Genomic DNA, 25,216 nt, shown 5'->3' on the forward strand with positions numbered 1-25,216 from the left:
GCATAGGAAGTGACTGAGCTAGAGGTGGAAAACCAATTAAGGAAGCCAAGAGTACCAAACAAACTATGAAGAAGGCTGGAAGCTAATATAGAATTAGCACTGACTGAAGCAATGGTTATAGTTCAGTTAAACCGAACCATTGTTCTGGTCACTCGTCTGGTCAGTGCTAATTCTATATTAGCTTCCAGTTTGTTTGGCACTCTTGGTTTCTTAAAATGGTTTTCCACTTCCAGCTCCCCATGCTGGGCTGATGAGTGCTAATAAGCACCAAAACTGCATTCCTCGGCTGGAATGACTGAGCTGGTTGTGTATTTCATGTATATCTTCCTTAGCCATGGCTACAGGTTGGTAACATACTGAAAATAGAAATAGTTAGAATGTGATTTTCTAACTTATCTCGGAGACACAATCAGGGAGGGGGGAAGGTTGTACTGCTATTATATGTTAATGTATGCTTTCTAGTATGTTAACATATGTACGTGTGAGGAATTTGGAACAAACTTGGTGTGGACTTTGGAGAAATTTCTGATTGTGCCTCTGGCGACACTGAATGCAGTTATCCTTTTTGCACTGCGTCTATTCCTTTAATCTTCATTCTTCCTGCCTCTTTTAGTGTATTAGTAAAGGCATTTGTTTTTTAAAGTATACTGGCAACTTTTTAATGTTTCCAATGTGCAGAATTTATCTATTTTAACTCTTCAGATTGCATTTTTTAAAACCTTATTTGAGAAAAACATGCAACAAAATCAGGAACATCAAAAACATGCATAGAGCTTAACACAGTACAGAATGTGCTATCCTGTCAGGTTTAAAATGCCCAGAAGTTAAGTGTTGCTGTTACTCCATCATGGCAATTTTCAAAGAATGAAGTTTTGATAAATTAAAATAATATTATTTGAAATGTGTGTTTGGAATTTGTAAAAATTGATTTGGAGTTGATATTTTTACTAGCTTATTTTAATTGCCATTCTTCAATAATGAGTTATAGCTGGTTTCTGTAAATATCAACATTTTCAACCATCATTTTGAACATATTTTTAATTTATTATATCATTCTGATTCTAAGTTCAAGATAACTAAATTTGAAATGGGGGGGGGGGGGGAACCCTCTCAAATTCTTGTTGAGTAAAGGAAGAATAAATGGAATGAAGAATATAAATTATGATTGGAATTTGCAATTTATGGTACTATAAAATAAGATTATGTTAGTCATTAGTTTGATATAAAATTTTACATGTTATAAATTTTTTTATGCAAAGCACACTTGCATTCTAATATCTATATCATTTCTGCTAAAAGTTATTTTTATGTAAAAGTATCAGCAAGATTTACTTTGTACTTTCAGTTGTTTTACTTTAATATTTTACTTTTAAATCTGTATGTTAGACAAGTAACCTAAAACATTGGTAGTTTTTATGTAAAATGGTTGATGGTTTTTACTAAAGTATAGAGTTCAGTGGGTTCTATAATTTTCAGGAGTCAGTCATCTTTATCAAAGGAAGCGTTAACTGAAGACGGAGAAACCTCGCTCTCTAAGCTTGATGTTGTTCTTTCATTCACATTGGAGGTACTTAGTAGGATTAGTTAATTCTTTTTTCTTGATTTCATATGCTATGATACCCATGAAGAAAACTGCTGTGGCTCAAATTGCTATACATTAAAATGTTTTCTCTGGGGGAGAGGGTGTAAGTAATAATCTGAATTATAAACATCTACTTGACTCGCATTATAATGATCCAATCCAGACTTCACTTTATTGGTGACAAAAAAAGAATTCTTAATAATATTTTTTCATATTTACTTTTCCTTTTAATTGGGTTTCTTTCAAACAACACTATGAATTTAAGATATGAAATGCAAGGAATTTTCACACTGAAGTGAGTGAGTTGAAAATTTTACCCATTAAAATAGTAAGTAATGGGATGAAAAACGACTCGAAAAACTAGCTGTCTTTAAATGATGGTGCCTATGACAGATAAATAGCAAATTATTTGTGTTGAAGTCTATAGGAACCAAAATCTTTTAGGTGGTAAAATTATATACAGTAAAGTACAGTAGAACCCCGCAAATTCGGACCCCGTTAGTCCGGATCTCTGAATAATCTGGATCGATTGATTTGATTGATTTTTTTTTAATTTGAAGAAGCTCATCAAATTTTCATAACATTAAGTTATGAAAATTTAACCCTCTCACGGGCAAGACCGTGTTATGTCATTTATCGATTTCCCTTTTCTTGGCAATGCAACTTTTTAATAATTTTTTTCCCCTCTATTACTTGTTATTATAAAGATTATAGACTTGATAATAACAAAGTAAACATGTTTACTTTTTATGTATAATTCTATGTGATTCATATAAAGGTGATTTTCAGTAAGTGGTACGTTTTATTAATTTTATTTGTTTCATTCTCCAATTAATCCGAATTATCAGTGTTCTACTGTAATTAAAGAAAAGGTATTGGGGTCTGTCTTGCCAACACTCACCAAGTGGCATAAAGTATTTACTTAACTAGACATGAATTGAACTAGGCCTTGACAAAAAATACAACATGAAATTGTCACAAAAAACAAATTCAAAAATCCGATTGCAAGTCAAAAGCAGTTAAACATTGTATAGGTCTTACCTATGACTAACCAATTTCAACTGTGCAACTTCTATGAACACACATATGTACAGATGTTACAATAAGACCTGCAAAATGGCCTTGGTGGCGGTCTAAATGAAATTTTTAGTTGCCCATTCATTTATGTGCTTATGAATATGTACAGACGTAATAAAAAATGGAGCTAAATCAATTCCTGGGTTATTAAAACAGAAATTGAAGTAGAAATTCGAGTGGAATAAGAGCACAGGTTAAAGAAATCTAAAAATGGGGTGGAAGGGGGGGGGGTGCTAGTGTTAAAATAAAAGAAGTAAGCAGATGCTGTCTCACTGGTCCTTCCTCAACTATATCACTGTGATAAACTATGTTATTTATGATAACAAGAGATATAAATTTTTAAAAAGTTGTGACAAAATGCAGCAAATTTATATTTTTACATAGTTTTATAAGTTCATATTGCATTACATGCAGCTGTGCCTGAGAGACAAAACTAATGTAAATACAAATGCAAGGAATAATGTGTAAAGTGATTGCCAGACATTATTAGTAAAATTTTGAAATGCCATATAAATGCTGTGCTAGATGAAGGCTTGTTAATTTTCATTCCCTTTTTTATATTCTCCATTTAAAACAGAGTAATGAATGTAAAAGCTTTTTTATAGTATATATGCACTTGCACAATAGGGTAACGACTTAAATTTTTTTTATCTACTGTTGTTGCAGTTGATGCACATTTTGTGTTCCGATTACTAAAATACTATTGTTACAATTGTGTCTGAAAAAAGCTTCCCACACCTCCTCATTTCAAGTTTAGTGTACTTAATGTACATGGGGATCGTAGAAAACGAAGAACAAGTAAATCAACTGTAAGAGGATTTAGATCATATTACGGAGTGGGTTGATAAATGGGGTATGGCAGTTAATGTTGGGAAATGTCAAGTGCTACATTTAGGGCATGGAAATAAGTGTACAAGTTATTATTTGCAAGGTTCAGTCATTAGTCAGGCAGAAAAAGTTACTGATCTGGTTGTGTTAATAAGCCAGGATTTTAAGTTTAGTCAACAGTGCAGCATAGCTAGTAACAAAACCAATCAGATGCTTGGGTTTATCAATAGATCTATTTCAAACAAATCTAAAGAAATTCTTCTGCCCTTTATATAGAAGTTTGGTAAGACCTCATTTGGAGTATGCTGTTCAGTTTTGGTCTCCTTATCTTAAGAAAGATATTAATGTATTGGCAAGGGTTCAAAGGCGGGCTACAAGGCTAATAAATGGACTTTCTCATTTAGACTAAGATTCCAGGCTTAGAATGCTAAAAATATATAGTCTTGAGCAAAGAAGAGACAGAGGGGACATGATTCAGTTGTTTAAATTTAATGAAATTAGGGATGTTACAGGGCTAAAGTTTATCACTGAAAACAGGACAAGGGGTCATTGTTTTAAGTTATTTAAATCTCTGGCTAACATGGATATTAGGAAAAATTATTATTTTAGCTGGGTAGTGGAACCTTGGAACAGCTTAGCGGAAGAGGTGGTAATGAGCAAGGGAGTAGATAGTTTTAAGATTGTTTGTTGGTGATTTATTTTTGTGTGGGGGGGAGGGGCGGGTTTCAGAATCAAACTTAGTAATTTTGGCCATAACAAAATGTTCTTTTATATCTATCTTATGAATTATTGGATCTAATATATAATCACTCTTGCAATTGCTATTACAAAATTCTGCTTTGCACAAAAGCAGGTAAATTTTGATAATTGAGAAATTGACTATCTTCAGGGGTCGAAGTGGTCCTATATATCCTATATTTCCTATATTTTCAAAAAAAGCATCGAAATCGTCCTATATTTCCTATATTTTTGAAAAATGTCGTATATTTCTGTTTTTTTTTCAAATTATTTCTTTAAAACAACAGTAAACAAACTATCTGACTTCGGATTTTTCGTCGAAAGTACGTGTGCAAACGAATTTGCAAATTAAAAAACACAACTCACTAAATCCTGCAACAGGCATCTACTCTCATTGGCCACAGCAATATGACGTCACTGTAGTGGGTGGAGTTTCGAGAACGAATTCTGAAGTTGGTTTTAGAATTTTGCGTTGGGCAACAGCAGTTTGTTTTGTTTTCCAGCGTGGTTTTTTTTGGTTTTGTTTTCGTGGTTTTTTTTTGGTTTTTGTTTTCTCGGGTATATTTTTGTGTTCAGTGCATTTTCTGATCGGAATGTTATAATAGTCTTTTTGCAACTTTTCTTTTTGTGGAATTTTATAGAACAAAATATCTGTATGTTTGTGCTACAAAGCATTGGTTATTTCCTGTTAGTTCTCAACACAAAGACGGTTTTTATTTATTTATATAAGCTATGTTTGTGACACTTCTATCCCCGCAAAAATTGTGAGTTGCTGTGTTAATTATCAATAAATTTCACTTTGTTCTTTTTTTTTTTTGTCTACAAAGTACACTTTTTTCAAAAATTATTCTTTCAACTACAGGAAAGTCATTTCAGGTGTAAGTTATAATTTTGTTTGAAGGTTTTTTTAAAACAAAATCATTGATAAGAATAAATAGATAATATGCATGTATTATTTCTTTTTTCACAGCGAAACTATTCATATAATGTGTCCTATATTTGTCCTATATTTTTTGTGGAAAATGTCCTATATGTGACAAGTCGATCACTTCTACCCCTGTATCTTAATTCATTAACATTATATTTTTAGCACCAGTGACTGAGAGAGGATTATTTTTCCTTTGAATAAGTAAACAAAGAATGGGGAAATATCTATTTGCATAGGGTTACCGAAATGAAATTACTCATGAAAAAATTTGACGGTTGTGCCGATTTTCGGAATTATCAAAATATGCCAGAAAAAGCAGAGCCGAAGAGCAAAAATTGAATATCATTTTAAAAGCCTTGCGTAAATTAACTACAAACATTTTATTTGTCAACAACTAGAAGATTTCAACAGATAAAAAATTTAAATCATTGATTTTTCTGGTAATTTGTCAACAATTAAATCAGAAGGCTGTCTCGAGCAGATGACATTTCAATATGATTTATCTTTCACATTGTTGTATTAATCAAGTCATTTTTATTCGAGAAAACAATAGCAAAAATTTGCTCCCTTCGAAGTGTTAAATGTTAAAATTGAATCGGTGCCTACTTCTGTGTGGGTTCACGTTATTCCAAATTTCATGTAAAATGTCGCATTAGTTTTTGAGATTTAGCACTTACAGGAAACAAGAAAGAACATTTGATTGCACCACTCCCATTTAGCTATTGGCGCCAAAATCGAATCGGCTGTCTGAACTATGAAGGTCTACCTGGCAATCAATTTTCGTTTGATTCCATTCATTGCTTCTTGAGATATAGTCACATGTAGCAAGAAAAAAAGTTTGATTGCTCAACCCCCTTCTGAAATATTGGCACATAAGTTGTATCAGAACTTAAACCCTCTAAAGTCAACATACAGACCAAATTTTGTTTAATTCTTCCTGTTATTTCCTAAGATACGGCAGGAAACAGAAATAACAGAGGAAACACTCGGTTGCTTCAATCCCTTTGGAAAAATTGGTGATAAAAACTAATGGGCACTGATTCACATTAGGCACATTAGTGTACCAAATTTAGTTTAATTACATGCAGTTGTTTTTATTCTAGAGTGAATACAAAAAAAAAAAAAAACCCTGTTACACACACAGACAGACATTTCTCAAAAATGACCTTGGCACACTTCAAAATGTGCAAATCTTTTAAAATTCAAAAATTTTCACAAATGCAATGCTTTCTTCTGCATATTAGTTATAGAAGAAGGTAAAAATGACAGTAAAAGTTTTACTGATTTTTTAATTATAAATAAAATGCATGTTCTCAGTATATTAAAATAATATGCTGAGCATTGATTCATACTAAAACATTTTTTCTTAATAAGATCTAACATAGTACACATTGCATACAAGTCTCTCACAGAAGCCAACACCTCTTGTGTTTATAAGGGCTTTCGTGCTCAGAGGAGTAACCTGCTGTCTAAAGATGCACAAACTTTCACATTACAGCTTGTCAGTACTAAACTAAACCCACTAAATGAATTCAGCCCTGGGCAGCTCCCTAGACTTAGATACTTGTTGGCGCGTGGTAAAATAGTGGCATAGGGATGGATAACTTTACAGATTCAGAACTTTGCTGAAAAGAAAGAATACCTGTCAGAGATGCAAAAAACCCATAGGCGTGCGCAGGGCTTCAGAAATAGTGATACTACTATACTAGGAGGTTGAAATTGCGCTTGGAAAAGGTCCCATACTTGCTCAAGGAAAATTTTAAAATATTGTGAGTAAAAAAAAGCATTTTTAAGGTGTATGAGGTAAGAAATTAATGAACCTAAAAATGTAAAACTAGTGACTTTTGTATTAACTTTCATTTCTATGTGCTAATGGGGTTACCATGGTACTCGTGGTGACCCATGTGCACACGCCTATGAAAAAACGCATAGATTTTGAACAATAGAAGCAAACCCAAAATTCTGTAAAGCATTGGGAACTTTGAGAGTTAATAAACTCCATCCTTTTACACATCAATATTAATCCTATAACATATTTATTTAAGGTTTTCTTCAGACCATATCATTTTCAAAAATTCTTGTATGCTCTCAGTATCAAGCAGTTACTTAAGTAAAATTGAACAAAATCAGAAAACGCACTTGTTGAAGAACTTTTTTTTTTGCATTAAAACAATTGATGCAGTTTATGTCTGAAAATAGGTAAAATAAGCAATGTTTCTTCATATAACCAGATATTATTCTAAATGTTGGCTGTTATTGGTGAAATGATTTTATATCTCTATATGAGTAATGTAGAATTGTTTTGATTTTCTTAAAAAAAACTTGTGCATACTAATTTTTTTTTTTTCACAATGTAAGAAGCTATATATGATCTTATTTTGTACTTGTTCATTGCTAAATGAAGGATGTCACTGTAAATACTGAATGCCATCATTTCAAATAGGTGTCAGAAATATGGTTTTGATGTTTAAAATTTTAAAAATTCAATTGCGCTGTAGCCATGAACTATTTTTGACAAATCTGTTGTTGATATATTATAAACGAAAATTTTTATTGTACAAGGAGTGAAATTAACAGCGCAATTTTACCAGAAAGGCAAAACATTAATATTCTAATATGTAATTTATTTCAACTAGTAAATTTTTGTCTATGCTGAAAATACTTAAGTTCAAGAATTTTCAATGTCATTGGTGCGGAACATTTTTTTTTGTAATTAAACAAAATAGTTATTTTCTGATTATGTATCAAAAAGTTCATTTATTTCTGCTACAATCTAAAAAGATTTTTTAAAATTATAACCCTAAAGTGGCAAAAAATGGCTATGGCAAAAAAGAAAAAAACAGAATGTGTTTGTTCTCGAAATACTTAAAGATTGAATTTTCTTTTTAAAATCATCTTAACACTGATGCAGTTGGATGGTGTGAACATTTTTCGTCGGTAATTTTACGTGCAACAAAAACCGAATTCAAACCTACAAAGAACGCTCTCCTGTTTTTTTTTCTTGCGGAGGAAAAATATAAGTAAAAAGAGGATCTGTTTTGTGTGTGTGTGTGGATATAATAGCAAAAGTTTCATTAAATACTAAAATGTTTCGTAGCATATATTTGATTAACAAGAGTGTTATTTTAATTTTTAGGTAGTAGTAATGGAAGTTAAAGGATTAAAGTCTCTAGCCCCTAATAGAATAGTTTATTGCACAATGGAAGTAGAAGGAGGTGAAAAATTACAAACTGATCATGCAGAGGCATCAAAACCAATGTAAGTGCATCCAGTCTCTTTGGAATTTTCTTCATTATCAACATGCTATATGTAGTAGTTTAACTGAATGAATATATTATCAACATGGTTTTAAGATAAGCAATTGTGAGAGTCATTCAATAACTGAAGAGACAAACTGACCTAGAGAGTAAAACAGTTTATTTCTTCAAAATAAAACTTTTCCTACTTTTGAGCATAATCCCCATCAACTTTCATGCACTGGTCCTAACGTGTTAACTACTTTTTTTATACCAGCTGAAAAAAACTTTGTCTTGGCCACTCAAGAAACTAATGGAGGCCGCACATTCCCTATATCTGGTATAGAGCATCAAACTCATATCGATTGGGAAAAACTCTTGTTTAAAGTCTGGTGCTGCAAAATACTCACCGAGGACATGCGGAGTACATGCTCATTTAATCTGAAGGTCTAAAAGTCCTGTGGTCGGTTACTAGCAATTGTCATGGTGCAGAGTTCCTGGAGATCCCCCCCCCCTTCAGAACTATGCCTAAAGTGAGAAGGCAGTGCTGCCTTGACTCCTCCCCATTTTGGGGATTCACTTTCTTAAGAGCTGCTCTCGAGAAAGCCTTAACTCCTTCTTTCTAAACAACAGGGTTAGTGCCTACCAAGTGGCATTATAACAACAATAAATATAAGTATTGAGTCAAAAAAAAAATATATATATTTTTTTTTTGAACAAATAATTTGTGAAAGTTACATTTTCCTTGAGCTTCGACATAGTCTTGATTGTGCTGTAAGAATGAGTGATTTGGAAATGTTGCCATATTTTTTATTTTGACCCATATGTCCATAATAAAACCTATTTTGTTATTTGAAGAACATTTTAAGGCTTTTTGCAAAGTAATTTCATTTTTTAATCTGAAATTTAGTTTGAAACTCGAAAATAACGTGTATTTAATGCTGTGTTTGAAAGCTGTCTGATAAAGCCTTTGTAGTGTTATGTTCACAAAATGCTTAGTTTTGGACTGTCCAAAACTGGTTTAGGGCAGGACAGGGGGTTTTTACTGTCCAAAACTATCTAAATCTGTCCAAAAGTGTCTTTAACTGTCCAAAAGTATGCTAACGCCAAAGGAGTGTGATCTAATCAATTCGTATTTACTGCGATATTCGTAATGAGAAATACAAATATAATTAAGCTTTAATTAATGAATATTTGATAATATTTTTCTCGAAAATGTTCATTTAAAAAATATTTTACCTAAAAAAATTGCCAATAATTCTATTACATAAAAACTTCCTCAAGTAACAATCAGTAGAGTTATGAAAGGAAATTCACAACACTACCAAGACAACTAATTTCAGTTCCATTCATAACTCAAAGAAATGTGATTAAATGTGCAATATTTAGGTGCAGCAAAAAGAAAAAAAAAGCTTAATTTTTAAAATGGTTTTTGCATATAAGTTTTGCATGATGTTTTAATCAAAACACTTTTTTTAATCATAGATTAAAGAACAATAAATTGATGATTAAATGTATGTACATATATTTTAAAACTTGTGCAATTTCTTTTTTAGTTCATATTTTTAATACAATACATTCTGTAACTACAATAAACAAAAACTATAGTAGCTTGACAATTTTTAGAAACAAATTATTGACATTTTTCTAAAGTAATTAGGTGGTAATTTAGTTTTTAATCGTGAAATAGCACCATAGTCAAGAGAAGAAAATCTTCAGCAAGCTGTAAAAGACTAAAATATATTTTTCCCCCTTTAGTTCAAAAATTGTCATTTATCGCATTTAAGATAATTATTGCACTATATTTTGAACACTTTTGTTTGCACTCATGCATAAATGTCAAAAAATTTGGTTACTATTATGCAAAAACAAAAGTACAAATTGAAATTTTTAATGAAGAATTCAATTTTTATGTAACTAGATGAGAATCCGCTGTATAAATAAGTTATACACATATTTATACTGGAATGTCCTCATTGAATAAATATTCAATGTAAAACATAATGTTGATGCATTTTGTTCTGTTTTTGATATTTTCCCACAAAATACAGTTTCTCTAAAAATGTAGTTTTGGACACTTTCAGACAGTTTTTGATACTAATGTTTTAGACAGGACAATAAAAACCATGTTATTTACCGTGGTTTTTACTGTAGTGTACAAAACCATGCCAACCCTGGCTTGTAGCAAAATAAAGTATGTGTTATTTTAATTTTAATATTCAGTATAAAAATCAGCTTTGGAGTATTATACACTGTCCGTTCAGAGCAGCATCAAGACATCTGAGCCTCAGAATAACAGTAATATATCCTACTGTTGCTCTGAGGCAACAATATACTTGCTACCTTTTCAGCAAATCTGATGTTACCATGAAATAATGCTTTAACTTTTATATTTGAATTCAGTCATAAATGTTGAAGTGCATTTTCTTTTTTAGGTGGGACACACAAGGTGATTTTACAACAACTCATGCATTACCTATAGTAAAAGTCAAATTATACACTGAAAGTCCTGGCCTCTTAAGTTTAGATGATAAGGAGCTAGGAAAAGTAATCTTTACATTCTTTCTTGTTAATTGTGACTAAGTAAATAGGAATGTATTTTCGACGTTCACCTCACAATTATTTTATTTTTTATAGGTGATAATAAAACCAACACCTTTAAGTCCCAAAAGTCCTGAATGGTATAAAATGATTGTGCCTAAAAATGCCCCTGATCAAGACTTGCGTATCAAAATTGTTGTCCGCATGGATAAGCCTCTAAATATGAAGCATTGCGGGTAAGTCTTAGCTTGTTTTATGAGTATTAATTGTAGGACTTTAAATACATTTTATGAAATGTACAGTATGACCTCGAAAATCTGGACTGTCAAAATCCGGAAATCTCTAAAACCGGAATAAATTTTTATGAAACCCTTTTTTGAAATCTAATTATTTTTCATCAATTAAATTGATATATTTTTATATTAGTCTTTCAGTCTATTCTTAAACCTTTATTGAAATCAAAAAAGTATTTTCATTTCCAAAATGAAATCACAGAAATAATGATTTTTGAAATGTAAAAAAATAGTATTAACAAAAAACTATTGTATTCTATATTATATTTGATTTCGATAAATATTATTTGCAAAGCTAATTTGAGCTTTCTTTTCTATAATAATAGTGATTGTTATAGTAATTGTACTTTTTTATTTCTTTTCAAATAAATTATTGTAGATTTTTACATTTGGCTTATTTAGGTGTTATTTTTGCTGCTTAGTTGAGTTTTGTATTCCATAGTTGAATATGATCTTCAAGGAAGTTTTACTTTATAAAAACCGGCATTATAAAACTATATCTAATGTCTCTAAAATCTAGAAAAATCCGGACTGACTAAATGTCCAACCAGCTTAAACTTTTGAGTTTTGCATTGTATTTTGTTTGATATCAGTTTTTCACACACCATTAAAGTGAAAAAATTTTATTGCTCAGAATCTCGGAAAAGTTTTACTTTTTTCATCAAAAGAAAAAAAAAACATTGATGATCTATTGTGAGAATATGCTTCATTTAAACTTGTAGAATCTTCCTACCTCTGCCCTCATACATATACACATACTGAGTCATTTAGTTGAATGAGCTTGATCACTGTTAATTCTTTGTATGTGAGGAACAGTGATAAACACACATAACATTCAAATATGATTTCACTTCTACTATTTCACACATTTTTTATGTCAAATGTAAGAGGAGTAGATCCTATTAATACTTTTAGTTATCTGACAAAATTCAAAGCACAAAAAACTAAAATCAAAACATGTTTATTATTAATGATCTCCTAACTTTTTGTGCAGTCAAACTTGTTTATAGCAAGCTCGAAAGAATGTATGCTCATTATAACCAAGTGCCCCTAAAAACAAATATGAGAAAAAATTCATAAAAATCCAAAACACTTGCTTTAATTGTTTTCTATTGCTGTACAGTTTTCTATTACCTAAGAAGTTGGTTAATTTGCGTTGAACGGTCTTGTTGTCTTTTCTTCTGTTATTCTGCTTCCAGAAATACTCATGGTACAGAAAACATCACATTTTCACTCCTGGCCTCTAAAAAAGTTACGTTTTTCTGAAGATCAAAATCCGATTTTGAGATATCGTTCAGTTTGAAATATTTCATATTTGTTGTTATTGTCATTTTTTTCATTAATTATTTCATCTGCTATTGCTTCAATTTATACTACAATATCCTCGGGAAAAAGTATCTCAAAAGTTATAACAAATTCCTCAACAAATATATAATTTTCAAATGCTTTTCTGTTCTACGAATTAAATAAAAAGTCCTTGCATCATCTATTCTAAGTAGTGATATGTGGTTCATGAACAAATGGGTCAAAAAGAACAAATCCTTAAAACGAACGGATCCATTCGTTCACTTAAAAAATGAACAACCGTTCTTTTGAATGGTGAGCAGTATGAAGCATTGTATTGATGCACTTGTGATAAATTCACCTTTTTTTTTATCCCAATTCCATTCATTTTCAAATTTTTAACTCTCAATCAATTTCAAATTTTCCTTTTCTCAGTGCAGGACAGGGTGGCGACAGATCAGGGAAAAGTCAGGGAACTTTATTAATCAGGGAAAAGTCAGGGAAATATCAGGGAATTTTAAAAAAATAACAAAAATCAGGGAAAATTGATTTTTATAAAGAAAAAAATTTTTTTTTTTTTTTTTTTTGCTTTATAAAATCAAGTACTCTAATTCCCTAGGCATTTTCCACCAGTTATCTGTTTAAAAAAAACCGGAAAATTAATGAGATGCGATTATACACAACCGCATATTTGTGCATCTTTTTTCCTCAACGTCAAAGTATTGAATCTTACTTATTAACCACAGGATGAACTTCCTAAGATTGCTTCTGTGTCTGTTAGGTTGTTTATTTTACCTAGCTTGAAATTTCCTTTTACGCTTTCAATGTTACGTAAAGTAAACAACCAATTGCAAAGAGGAAGCCTTCATTAATGCCTTAGCTCCTTTGCCTTTATTCCATTGTCTCGAAGAAATTAGTGTACTGTAATCACGATTTCAAGAAGAAATCTTTGGTTTTTGAATTAATACTATAAAAGCTTAAAAGTTATTACTTCTTCGCATTTTTAATTTAGTTGCTAAAATTTAACTTTCAATAAAAAAAAAAAAAAAACTTGCCGTTATACTATTTGTTGTCACCGCAGATTATAAAGGTTTTCTTTTCTTCAGACTTAAGTGATTCTTTAATTTTATAACCAAGTTGTATACTTCTTTTATATATTTCAAAATTAACTAATTGTTTTTTTTTTCTTTTTTTTCCCCTTGCATTTCAAAGTTGTTTGTTAAAGAAGCAATCTAAGTTTTTTTTTTCGTTACATACTGAAATCATTTTTAAAATAGAGTTAACTTGTGTGCTTAAGTAAATATCTTTATTTTTTATTGTTAAAATGCTGTATTCATTCATTAAAACCTATGTTCTTGATTAGAGAAAAGCTCCCTATGAATGGATGTCAAATGGTTTCATCTGTTTTGCATAAATATGTCAATTATTTATACAAGAATGACTACATTACTTCTATTCTTTCACTATTACTTGTTATTCCTGCAACAATTAATTACACTGTTTGAAAACTTAGTTCAAAAATAATTTCAATTACTTTTTAGTTCTACCATAAATACACATATGTTTTTAAGAGTCATTTTAATAGTTTCTTAAAATTCTTATGCTAAGTGGTTTCTGGAAGTGAATGTATTTATTTTTTTAAAATTCTTTTATAATCTTTCCATGTAGAAAAATTTAATATACTGTTTTGTAGGTTTTTTTTCCCAAAAAATTGACTTGATATGTTTTTTTTAACCATTTTATTAAAAAAGTAGCATTTAAAAAAAATATATCTTTAGTTCAACAACTTTACACAACTTAAAACGTTTAAAGTACTGCATTTTATACAAACATACAATGGATTTCAAGTAGAGCAAAGAAAGAAAACCATTATCATTGGTAACGTAAATCATCGAAATTTTGTGAACTTAATCAAGGAAAAGTCAGGGAACTTTTTTTCACAGTTCTTGTCGCCACCCTGCAGGACAACATATTCATTTCTAACCTTTTTACTTTCTGCTTTAGTCAGAATTTTTCTTTAACCGTTGCCGTTCATTTGCAATTTTCCAATGTATCTATTATTTTTGTAGCAATGTTTTGTGTGACTTGTTTGGGCTACTAACAAAATGTTTGGACATTCCACTTCTTGTCCGATGCATCTGCTTAAATCCTTCTCATGCTTTTTGTCGACAAAATTATTTCTAAAAATACCTTTTATCATTTTTCTGGCAGTACTTTTGTCCACCATCTTCTATCTATATTGATTTGGCTTTATTTTTAACTTGTTGACTTCCAAGTGGCTTATTTTACTTTCAATATCCAGAGATTTTTAAGTAAGGATTATTAATTTCTAACTTCTTTTTCCATTCAAACAAGTTTTGCTTTTTTTTCTGCTCACATCGGTACTGTGAAATAATTTTGAAGCTCCCTAATATTTAAACTAGGCTTTTTTTTTTAAATTAAGTTATCCGGTACTCTGGCTGAGCAATCAACACATGTGTTGTTACTTTTTTTGTTGTACAATACACCTGGCCTATTTGTAATACTATGCGTATAACATACACTGCTGTAGCTGGAAAAATTTAATAATTTTTTTTTTTTTTTTGGATTGTTGAAATGGAACCTGCAAGTTTTAAAATGGAAAACATATCTTACTATTCGGCAACTGAGAAATATCTTACAAAATGAACTAGAATTACATCTGAACCTGAATAAAGTTTTTTTGATTAATTCTTCATAGGCATATTTTCTTACTTTTACATAATTTCAGTTATTTTTCCTTCAAAGAATATTACTGATTTAAGGATATATATCGAGTTTAGGTGAGTATGTCGTGCAGAGAGATCACCTGCAACTTTTTTAAATGAACGAAGTCATTCAAATGAACAAGTTAAATGAACAGATCAAAAGAATGAACCATCCTCTGATGAACGGATCATTAAAAAAAACGACTTTGCTCACCTCTAATTCTTGGGATTTATGACCCGTCATTAACTTTCGGTTAACAGAATGTTAAAGAAGTTTTTCCAAAAAAAAAACAAAAAAAAAACGATAAGCTGAACTGGAAGTCAATAGAAATTTCATGAATCACAAATTATGGCTCGCTTTAGGTGAGATTTGCTCATAAACTGCAAGGTTTGCTTCCATAGATTTACCATTGCACCATTTTAGCACTAATTCCACCTCCTAATCTCACCACCCATGAGCAACTCCCCCCCCCCCCCCCCACCCCAAAACACCAAAAACAGGAGTCCTCCCTCAAAAATAAGAAAAAAAAATGGAAAATTTCAGGTTCACAGTCTGTGCTATGACCCTCCCCAGGTGGACATCTCTGAATCAAGTATTTCCGATTTTCTCATTAAAACAGGGCCTCCTTATAAGCGAGTTTGGCTGTATTGGTTTGCAGACCCAATATTCTTACATAAATTTTTCTTAAAATTTCAGTCTCCTCTTGATTTTTGAAATTATTGTTGTTTAAAATGCTAATTAAATGTCATACTTGCTTTCTTTCTTGCTTCCCTTAAATCGTCGTTAAAAGAAGTGAAGCTAAATAATTAAGGGTTTCTACATTTTTTTTTGTCTTATTGAATAATTTTTCATGCTCCATACATTATTTCTCTCATTAATTACTCTTGCTTTAAGGTATTTATTTGCGCAAGGGAAGCAAGTTTGGAAAAAGTGGAAGAAAAGATATTTTCTCCTGGTTCAGGTTAGTATTTGCCTTGAACTTTTTTCTCAAGAAGAAATATTTCAACTTGTTAGTTTTCACTTGTTAGTTGATTGCAATACTTACATAACTGCAGATTAAACCATATTTGAACCAAGGCTTCACTTGATACGTGTTTCTATCAGGCTCTGTCATTTCAATAAAAGTTGTAGTGTGAAATCAATCAATCGAACAAAAATCCTAGTCAGGCTCCCGTGACATCTGTTGAATTTTCTGGTAACTTTTAACATAAATTTAATTCTGACTATTTTTTTTTTAAATCCAGAATTTTGATTTCAGTTCTAAAGTGTTTATGTTAATTTAAAAGCGAAGTTTTTCCTCCTTAAGAAAAGTGTCTGAAAAGATATTTTATGCAAAAAGTAAATACAGTGGCTCCCAAAAGTGTTCGTACACCTTGAAATTTTGTAGTAAAACCAAAATAATGCAAAACTGAATTCGAATATGAAGTCCAATTTTTTTTCACACCATTCCTATGCCATTCTGAATAAAACCCAGTAGTTTTTTCCAAAATATTGCCAAATTTTATTTTTTAAATTTTTCAAAAAACGATGAGACAGAGAAAAAATACGCCACAAAAGTCATCGTACTATGAAATATTTTCGAATAAATTCATGATTAAAATTATCATATGTGTTTTTTTTTTATTATTTTTGCATTGTAATGACACTAAAGTCATTTGCCTTTAATTTTTTGTTTATTTATTCCCTAATATTCTGCTTATTATTTTAAAATAAACAACAAACATGATCGAAATTTGATTTTTTCCCCCCTCACAGTAGCCATAAATTGGTTTGAAATGTCTCTAAATTAGTTAATTTATACCATTCTATAGTGAAGTGCTTGACAAAATGCTTTAAAGACAAGAATCGGATCGAAAACAAGGTAAGTAAAGATAAACTGGCAAAGTTAACAAAGCGTGATCATAGGTTTACAGTTGAAAAAATTATGAAAAATACTCATTTGAGCGCTAAAAAAGTTTCTGCAGAATGGAATGAAACATTTTACGTTTAATTTTCACCTAAAATTGTTCGCCAAATTCTCTGATTAGCTGGATTAAAGGGGACCTCTTCCCCCAGAAATTTTCTTGTCCATGGGAAAAACAGTAAACTTACGGTTTCCGTCGTAAAATCAATGATAAATAAGCTTGGAACAACGTCTTACTTATAGATGAAAATAAATTCAATATTTTGGGTTGAATTGTTGTATAATTGTCAATAGAAGAAAAAATGAGGAATTTAATCTTAAGAACTTAGCTGGATCAGTTAATCAGGACGGTGAAGATGTTCTGGTGTGAGGGTGCATAAAGGGTGGATCGAAAAAAATGAAATTTCGAATTTTAATTTGGAATACCCACCAAAAGCTGTGCATGTGTAAGAACAATACACATGTAAAATATTATCCAGTTTGAATAACTCCTTGAGGGTCCTACCAAGGCTTGAATTTCTCCAAAAATAGGAAAAAAGGTCAATTTTCCAAAATTTTTATGAAAATAATAAGGTTTAAAATTTTTGTTCTAATACCATTAAAATGCTTCCTTTTAACATGCTTTTCATGTATCTTCAAAATTATTTACATTCTTTGCAGTATTAGGTTCACACACAAGCTCGTAAAATTTCGTGAAATTTCCAAAAACTGAATTTTTTCAAGCTTTTTTGCACATTGCAATATTTTTTCTGTTCAAGTCCTTTTTTTTTCATTGACTGTGCAGAATGCAGTTTTAAATGGAAATGAAATTATACTTCATTACATTAACAGCCTAGCACCTACGACAAGGAGCGTAATTGCTTCAAACTGGACCAGTGGTAAATTGTCGCACCTGTCTAGCAATTTACCTGCTGGTCCTGCGAAAATTCACATGGACCAGCAGGACCAGCATGGACCCATGGATTGTTTCACCATAAAGTAATGTGAACAGGTGACGCAAAGGCTGCTTGCTCGCATGCAGTTCGCAGATTAACCATGGGACAGGATGTCCAATTTTATTCTCTATGGCCTCAATTACACCGTTCTTTTTTCTGGTATTCGTGACCGTGCCATCACAGCCAAAAGCTAAAAGATCCTTAAGGCTTAAACAAATTTTCTGTTCAAAAATCACATTGCTGTCGCGACATGTTTTCCCGTTCCAGAAGTTGGTGTCACACGACCCAAATAAAGAGAATTGGAATTTTCAACCATGTATTCCTCGCTTATGGTTCTTCTATGGTATCTGTCCCCAACCATTTCTTTTGTCATAGTTTTGTCTTTTCGGCTATCGAAAAATACTTTTCAAACCGTTTCACTTCCAGTTTGCAGGTTTTGTAGAGAAGCACTTACTTCGTCTGTGACACCTGTGACACTTCTGTAGCTGTCTTCGAATTTTATTCCTATCAACGACTTTAGAGCGACAATTATTTGATACAGGACCAAAATCCTTTAATGTTTCTGAAGAAATTGCTGCAGCACATTGCACATCTGCCAGAAATGTCGTACTGGTAGCACACTGTTGATAGCGTTGGCAGAGAAAGCCTTGTTTGTTCCACTTTTGAAGTGACATCAACACCAAAAGATGTTGATGGCTCTGTTGGCGGGAGTATAGCCGTTGCAAATTTTTCTTCTTCTGGAATTGAAACAAAACTGCTGTTCCTCATTAGTGTTATTGCAGCATCTCGTTACGTAAGTGAAAATCTGAGAAAAATATTGATCCTGTCATTCAACGAAATGCCTATTTTTGCCACCCAGAAAAAATTCTCTTAACTGTGATCACTGATGAAAGAAGTACATCTAAGAACTGCGTTTGCGAAGATTTTGAAGGCCAGACAAGTGGCTCCTGTTCATGAAGAAATAAGAGAATTCTATAATTCTAGATTAACTTTAATGCATCAGACTACTATGATGTTAGCAACCGGTAAGAATGTGCAATAACTGCCACCCCTCTCCTATTTTTTAGCTGGCCTATCTAATTAAAATATTCAACAATAGATTAAAAACACCAACGCCGATTTTGCGTTCGATTAGTTCCCCTGTCACACGCAGGTCGTAGAACGCTAAGCTAATATGGTGACAGAAGCTTCTTTGTTTGTGATTAGTCAATTGGCAAAAGATGGCTTCATATGAGCAAAAATCAAATTTCAAAGTATCGTGTCATCGTTTGAATCAAAAAAAAAAAAATAAATAAATAAAAGTAATAATTTCAAAGCGGTTTCATGAATGGATGTGACAAACTGACTATTTTATGTGGCTTTAACTAATTGATACTTTTCAAGTCCCTCATTTTGTGAAATATTAATGTTTATATGTCAGAGCGACTGTGTGTGAGTAAATATACATTCTTTGTAACCAATGCACTTCTCTATGTTTTTTTAGTTAATACAACTAAATCATTTTGATAGTTTACTTCTAATGTAGAAAGAATAACACATTCATACTTAATTCATGTGGCTCGGCAGATGGAAAAGGTAGAATGGCACTCGAAATGCAGCCATTTCTTTTAATTGGATCCTGGGCTGTTAATATAATCAAGTTTAACTTCACTTCCGTTTAAAACTGCATTCTGTACAAGCGTTGTAAAAATGAAAGCTGGACATTAAAAGAAGAAATATTGCAATGTGCAAAAAAGCTTAAAAAAAAGTCAGTTTTTGGTTAATTTTGCGAAACTTAAGGGCTTATGTGTGAACTTAATAGTGCAAAGACTGTAAATAATTGGGAAGATACATGAAAACAGTGTTCAAAGGAAGCATTTTAACCGTGTTATAACAAAAATTTTAAACACTAGTATTTTCATAAAAATTTTGGAAAATTGACCTTTCTTTCTATTTTTGGAGAAATTCAAGCCTTGGTAGGACCCTCAAAGAGTTGTTCAAACTTGATAATATTTTACATGTGTTTTGTACTTACACATGCACAGCTTTTGGCAGGTATTCCAAATTAAGATTCAAAATTTCTTTTTTTTCGATCCACCCTAGTGCATAACAGCATCAGCACTTGGAAATTTGGAATTTTTTGATGAAATAATGAATTATGCTGTTCACTTAAATATTTCAAAAAACAATTTTAAACTATTATTCCAAAATTTGCCAATCGGAAACAACAGTTTTTTAAAATTAAAATAACGATAAGAAGTACACGTTTGCGTTCCGTGCCTCAAAAAATGTCCTTGAACTTAGAAATATCTCCTCAATCGCCAGATTTGAACTTAATGAAACATATTTGGAGATATCTGGTGACTAAATTACAGAATTACACCATTGAAATGATAAGGGAACTAAAAACAGTAAGACTCGAAGTGCGGCTGAACACTTATTCAGAAATTGCATTAAAAAAAGAAAGAAAAAACAATGAAATCTATTCCCAGACGTTTAAAAACTGTTGTTGATACTGCATGATATTCAACTAAATAATAATTTTGTAAAAAGTTAGATTATTTACTAAATTTTTGACATTTTTTCAAAGTGTACAAAGACATAAAATTTCCGGCACTTTTTGGTTTTTGATTTTTAAAAAATTAAGTTTTAATGTTTTATTAAAAATTTTGTGTAGTTTTGTTAAAAATAGATCATAGATGTTATAATTAAATACCTATTCCGAAATATTAATTCTAACCATTGCATAGGGACCTATTTCATCGAAAGTCGTAGGTGTACAAACACTTTTGGGAGCCACTGTAAGTAGGAAACTTTGTTTTCAAAAAAAAAAAAAAATTTCAAAACAAAATCCCATGAAAATAAGCTGAGTAAGATGTTTCTCTCCAACCAATTAAATCAATGTTAAATTATTTTAATGAAAAAAAGTTTGATAATTTAAAAAAAAGTGAAGCCTTGATTTGAACAAAAGATTTTTGATGAAAGGAAGTTAAATACTACTTCAATCATTCATAACATTTCTGTCTATATTTAATGTCCAATCTGTGTATATGTGATCAGCTATATATATATATCTTGCTCCATTTTTTTTTTTTTTTTTTTTTTTTGTGCATAAAATTTCAATCCTTTCACGTAAACTATTAATTTCTTTTAAAACAGGTATCCCAGTATACATTTGCTATGTGTAGTTATCGTGAGAAAAAATCAGAACCTACAGAAATGATGCAGCTAGATGGGTATACTGTTGATTATGTTGAACCAGTGTTAGGTAAGTCTATTTTTCAAATTGTAAGCTCACTGTACAAATAATACAAATAAATACAAATACGACAACCAGCAACAGGCTCTGGTCCCTGCTAGGCTGGTCCTAGTCAATTTATTAGTCCCCAATGAAGATCAATGGTCCTCTTAAAGTTATCCACCCCCTTGCTCATTACTGTCTCTTCTGGTAAGCTGTTCCAAGTTCCTAGGACCCTACTAAAATAGTAGTTTTTCCTAATTTCCATGTTAAATTGAGATTTTAATAGCTTAAAACAATGACTCCTCGTCCTGCTTTCTGTGCAAAAACTTAATCCATTAACATCTTTCATTTTGATAAATTTAAAGTGCTGAATCATCTCCCCTCTGACTCTCCTCTGCTCCAGGCTATACATATTAAACCTATTAAGTCTGGTATCATAATCTAAATCTGAAAGACCTCGTCTAGTTAACCTTCTTTGAACCCTTTCCAATACAATAATATCTTTCCTCAGGTAAGGAGACCAAAACTGAACAGCATACTTCAAATGAGGTCTTACTAAACTCCTATATAAAAACAGAAGAACCTTCTTAGATTTCTTTGAAATAGATCTATTGATAAACCCAAGCATTCTGTTGGCTTTGTTACTTGCGTTGTTGCACTGTTGACTAAACTTGAAGTCCTGATTTATTAAGATACCCAGATCCATAACATTTTCTGCCTGATTTATGACTGAACCCTGTAAACGATATCTCATATGCTTATTTCTATGACCTAAGTATAGCACTTGACATTTCCCTACATTAACTGCCATACCCCATTTATCCGTCCACTTAGTAAATATGACCTAAATCCTCTTGAAGCTGTTTTACTTGTTCTTCAGTTTCGACAATCCCCATCACTTTTACATCATCAGCAAAACAATTCATGCTTCTAGAAATATTATCATTGATGTCATTCATAAAGATAAAAAAACAAATGAGGCCCTAAAACTAATCCCTGAGGAATCCCACTTAAAACATCACTCCATTTAGAATGATTTCCTCTTACAACTACTTTTTGCTTTCTACCAGTGAGCCAATTTCTAACCCAAAGTAAAGTTTTTCCTCCTATTCCTATGTCATCTAGTTTGCTGAGAAGAGCAACATGCGGTACCTTGTCAAAAGTTTTTTGATTCCCCTCTCCTCCTCCCCAGAGATAAATTCTAGCAGCACTTGTGGTTTGAGCAAAAGTTGTTTTCAATTTTTATAGCATGCTTTTTGTTACTACCATTCATTTTGAGAAAATAACTTGCATCTAGTACAAACAATAAAATTATTTCGACCCACAAAATTTGGAGCATAATTTGTCTTGCATTTATATATATTATATTGCTGTGTCTCCCAAATTCATTTTCTACCCAAAATTAAACCTTTAAATACATGCCTACCAAGTGTAGAGTGCCTAGTACTAGTGTCAAGTTTAGTAGTGCCTACCAAGTGCCATGTTAATCATATTTGGCTAATTTATTTGATATTTTTTATTGCTTATTTCATGTCACTTATAATTTTGTTTAAATTTTAAAGCATAATCCATTTGTTTCAGACTTAGAGGGAGGGAGGTTTTTCTTCAATGCGGTCAAAGAAGGCGATAGTGTATTGTACGCAAGTGATGATGAAAATGAATGCCATTTGTGGGTAATGGCGATGTACAGAGCTACTGGACAATCCCATAAACCTACTCCACTTGTTCAACCTCAGACAAGCAAAAATTCTACAATATCAAGATTGCAAGGAGGTAGTTTTACTTATTTATTTATTTTTTTCAAAAGATATTTTACCCTTTTAAATTATGTATTTTGCTTATCTTGTTACATTTTGTGTGTAAATAAATTTTCTGGTAAAAAGTGGAATGGGGATGAGAATGTGAACCTGGTAACTGAAGGTTACGGTTGTTCAAAAAACCTTTTTTTCGGCAAAAGTCCAGGACACTCCCTATTTCTTTTAAGACTTAGTAATATTATTACGCTGTAAAAGTTTTAGCTTCTTACTCAAATTTTGAGATGGTGCTCAATGACCCCTCAATTTAACATAAGCTGTAGCATAGAAAGTGTCACAAATTTAGAAACATTTAACTTCCCCTGCTGTTTTTTTGTAAATAATTATTTTAGTGCAGTGTATATGCATATTACTCGTGTATATTATATGTAGCATTGTTTTCTCGGTTTGAAGTATTTTTTATCCCCCCCATACTATTAAAGTGTGGGGGAGGGGGTTGAGCACTCTCTTTCAGTTGGAATGGGAAGCTAAAATTCTTTCAGTATATTGCTATCCACAAGTCTAAAAATATTGAGGGGTGTCCCGGTATCTAGGAAAATTACATGTATTTTTGAACCACCCTACTGAAGCTGTTATTTTTGGTGACTCTGTAGCTTATGGTGTAAAGTGAGGGAAATTTGAAAACATCTGAGTGCTAAGTGCTGTTTACCATCAAAGCCACTGTCTTTCAGATGACTTGGCCTGATTAAAGCAATTTCATCTATTTATGCATCATTCAAAAACTTTTGTATTAAGCAGTAAGCTTTATAGAGAAATTTAATTCACTCTTATCGATATTTATTTAAAAATAGAAATTTCTAAAAAACCATACGCATCTGGTACGCTAAAAAAGTGGTGGTTCAAGGGTGGTGTGGGTGACGGTAACTAGAAGAGTTGCCCCTACAGCCAATTTCTTTTTTGAATGTAAAATCAGGCTATATTATTAGATTTCAACATCATTATTGAAAAAATGACCTGTAAAAAAATTTGAGACTTATCTTTAACAGGAAGAACAGATGAGCAAATTAAACTCCCCTTGTTCAGTTTAAACTAATTTTTATGAAAAAGCACAAAAAATTCCTACTTGTTTAAAGTTGTAAAAAATTAGTTTTTATTTTTGTGAGAAAAATAAAACCACCCAGTTAAAACCATTTTGATACTGCTAGTTAATTTTTACTTCCTTTTACAAAAAAGGAAGTATTATATTCTCAAAAAAAATTTCACTCAAAAATCAACCTTAATTTCCATTTTGCTCACCCCCCGAATGAATGTTGAGTTTTTTTTTTGACCCAACCACATGTGCATACATACCTAAAAACCTATAGACCCCCGAAATATCCATTTTGACAATTTACGAGTTAATTACAACGAATTTTCTCGTGACGTCGGTATGTACATGTGTGTTTATGTATCTCGCATAACTCAAAAACGAAAAACGGTATGTTGTAGAAAGTTGAAATTTGATAAGTAGACTCCTAGTGGGGTCTAGTTGTGCACCTCCCCTTTTGATTGCATTTGGATGTTTCAAAAGGGGTCTTTTACACCTTTATAAGGGGAAAATATTGTTAATTTCAATGCAAATTCAAATGGTGTTATAATTTGGCGGACACTTGGCAATATATCACCAGGCTTTTGGTCGGCAAGTTTTGTCGCCAAGATGGGGACAAATTTGGCCTTTTTTTTTTTTACGTCTGGTTTCAATTTGGCCACTATTGGCGATATTAGAGAGATTTAACCCTTGAATCACATTACAATTGCCAATAATGAGGAAATAAATCTGTAAAACGCTTTTTTGCTTTGGTTTGCAACAAACTAGGGGTGAAAATAATTAGTGTTTCCTTGCTTACTCCAAGCACTATTATCATTAAATTCGTGTAAAAGGATGTCATGTGATGCACACATCAGCTCATTTAATTTTGAAAAGAGAGAGGGCGAGGACTACTTTTAAAAGTTTTAGCGAGGGCTACTTTTTACTCTCTACTTTTGGAAGTGGAGGGGCAGTTGCCCCCCTTGCATTCCCGTACAAGCCACCTATGTTTGTAGCTAAAGAACAGATTTAAGTTTCAAAATTTATTCTAAATTTAAGTTTTCAGTTACATGTGTGGACAAAAATTTCAATATCTTAATGATG

The 25,216-nt window shown here is 31.6% G+C and overlaps 1 protein-coding gene across 1 annotated transcript in view; it reads left to right on the forward strand.

The window, feature by feature from the left end:
• The window catches only part of LOC129229912 (calcium-dependent secretion activator 1-like), a 168,923-nt gene that overhangs the window by 29,603 nt on the left and 114,104 nt on the right, over positions 1-25,216 (forward strand). The window contains exons 5-11 of the mRNA XM_054864293.1: positions 1,477-1,567; positions 8,290-8,411; positions 10,825-10,936; positions 11,027-11,166; positions 16,129-16,195; positions 21,211-21,319; positions 22,874-23,065. Coding sequence (XP_054720268.1) covers positions 1,477-1,567; positions 8,290-8,411; positions 10,825-10,936; positions 11,027-11,166; positions 16,129-16,195; positions 21,211-21,319; positions 22,874-23,065 — 833 coding nt within the window. The remainder of the gene's footprint in view (positions 1-1,476; positions 1,568-8,289; positions 8,412-10,824; positions 10,937-11,026; positions 11,167-16,128; positions 16,196-21,210; positions 21,320-22,873; positions 23,066-25,216) is intronic.

This window comes from Uloborus diversus, chromosome 9 (assembly GCF_026930045.1).
Source record: "Uloborus diversus isolate 005 chromosome 9, Udiv.v.3.1, whole genome shotgun sequence".
Lineage (NCBI taxonomy): Eukaryota > Metazoa > Arthropoda > Arachnida > Araneae > Uloboridae > Uloborus > Uloborus diversus.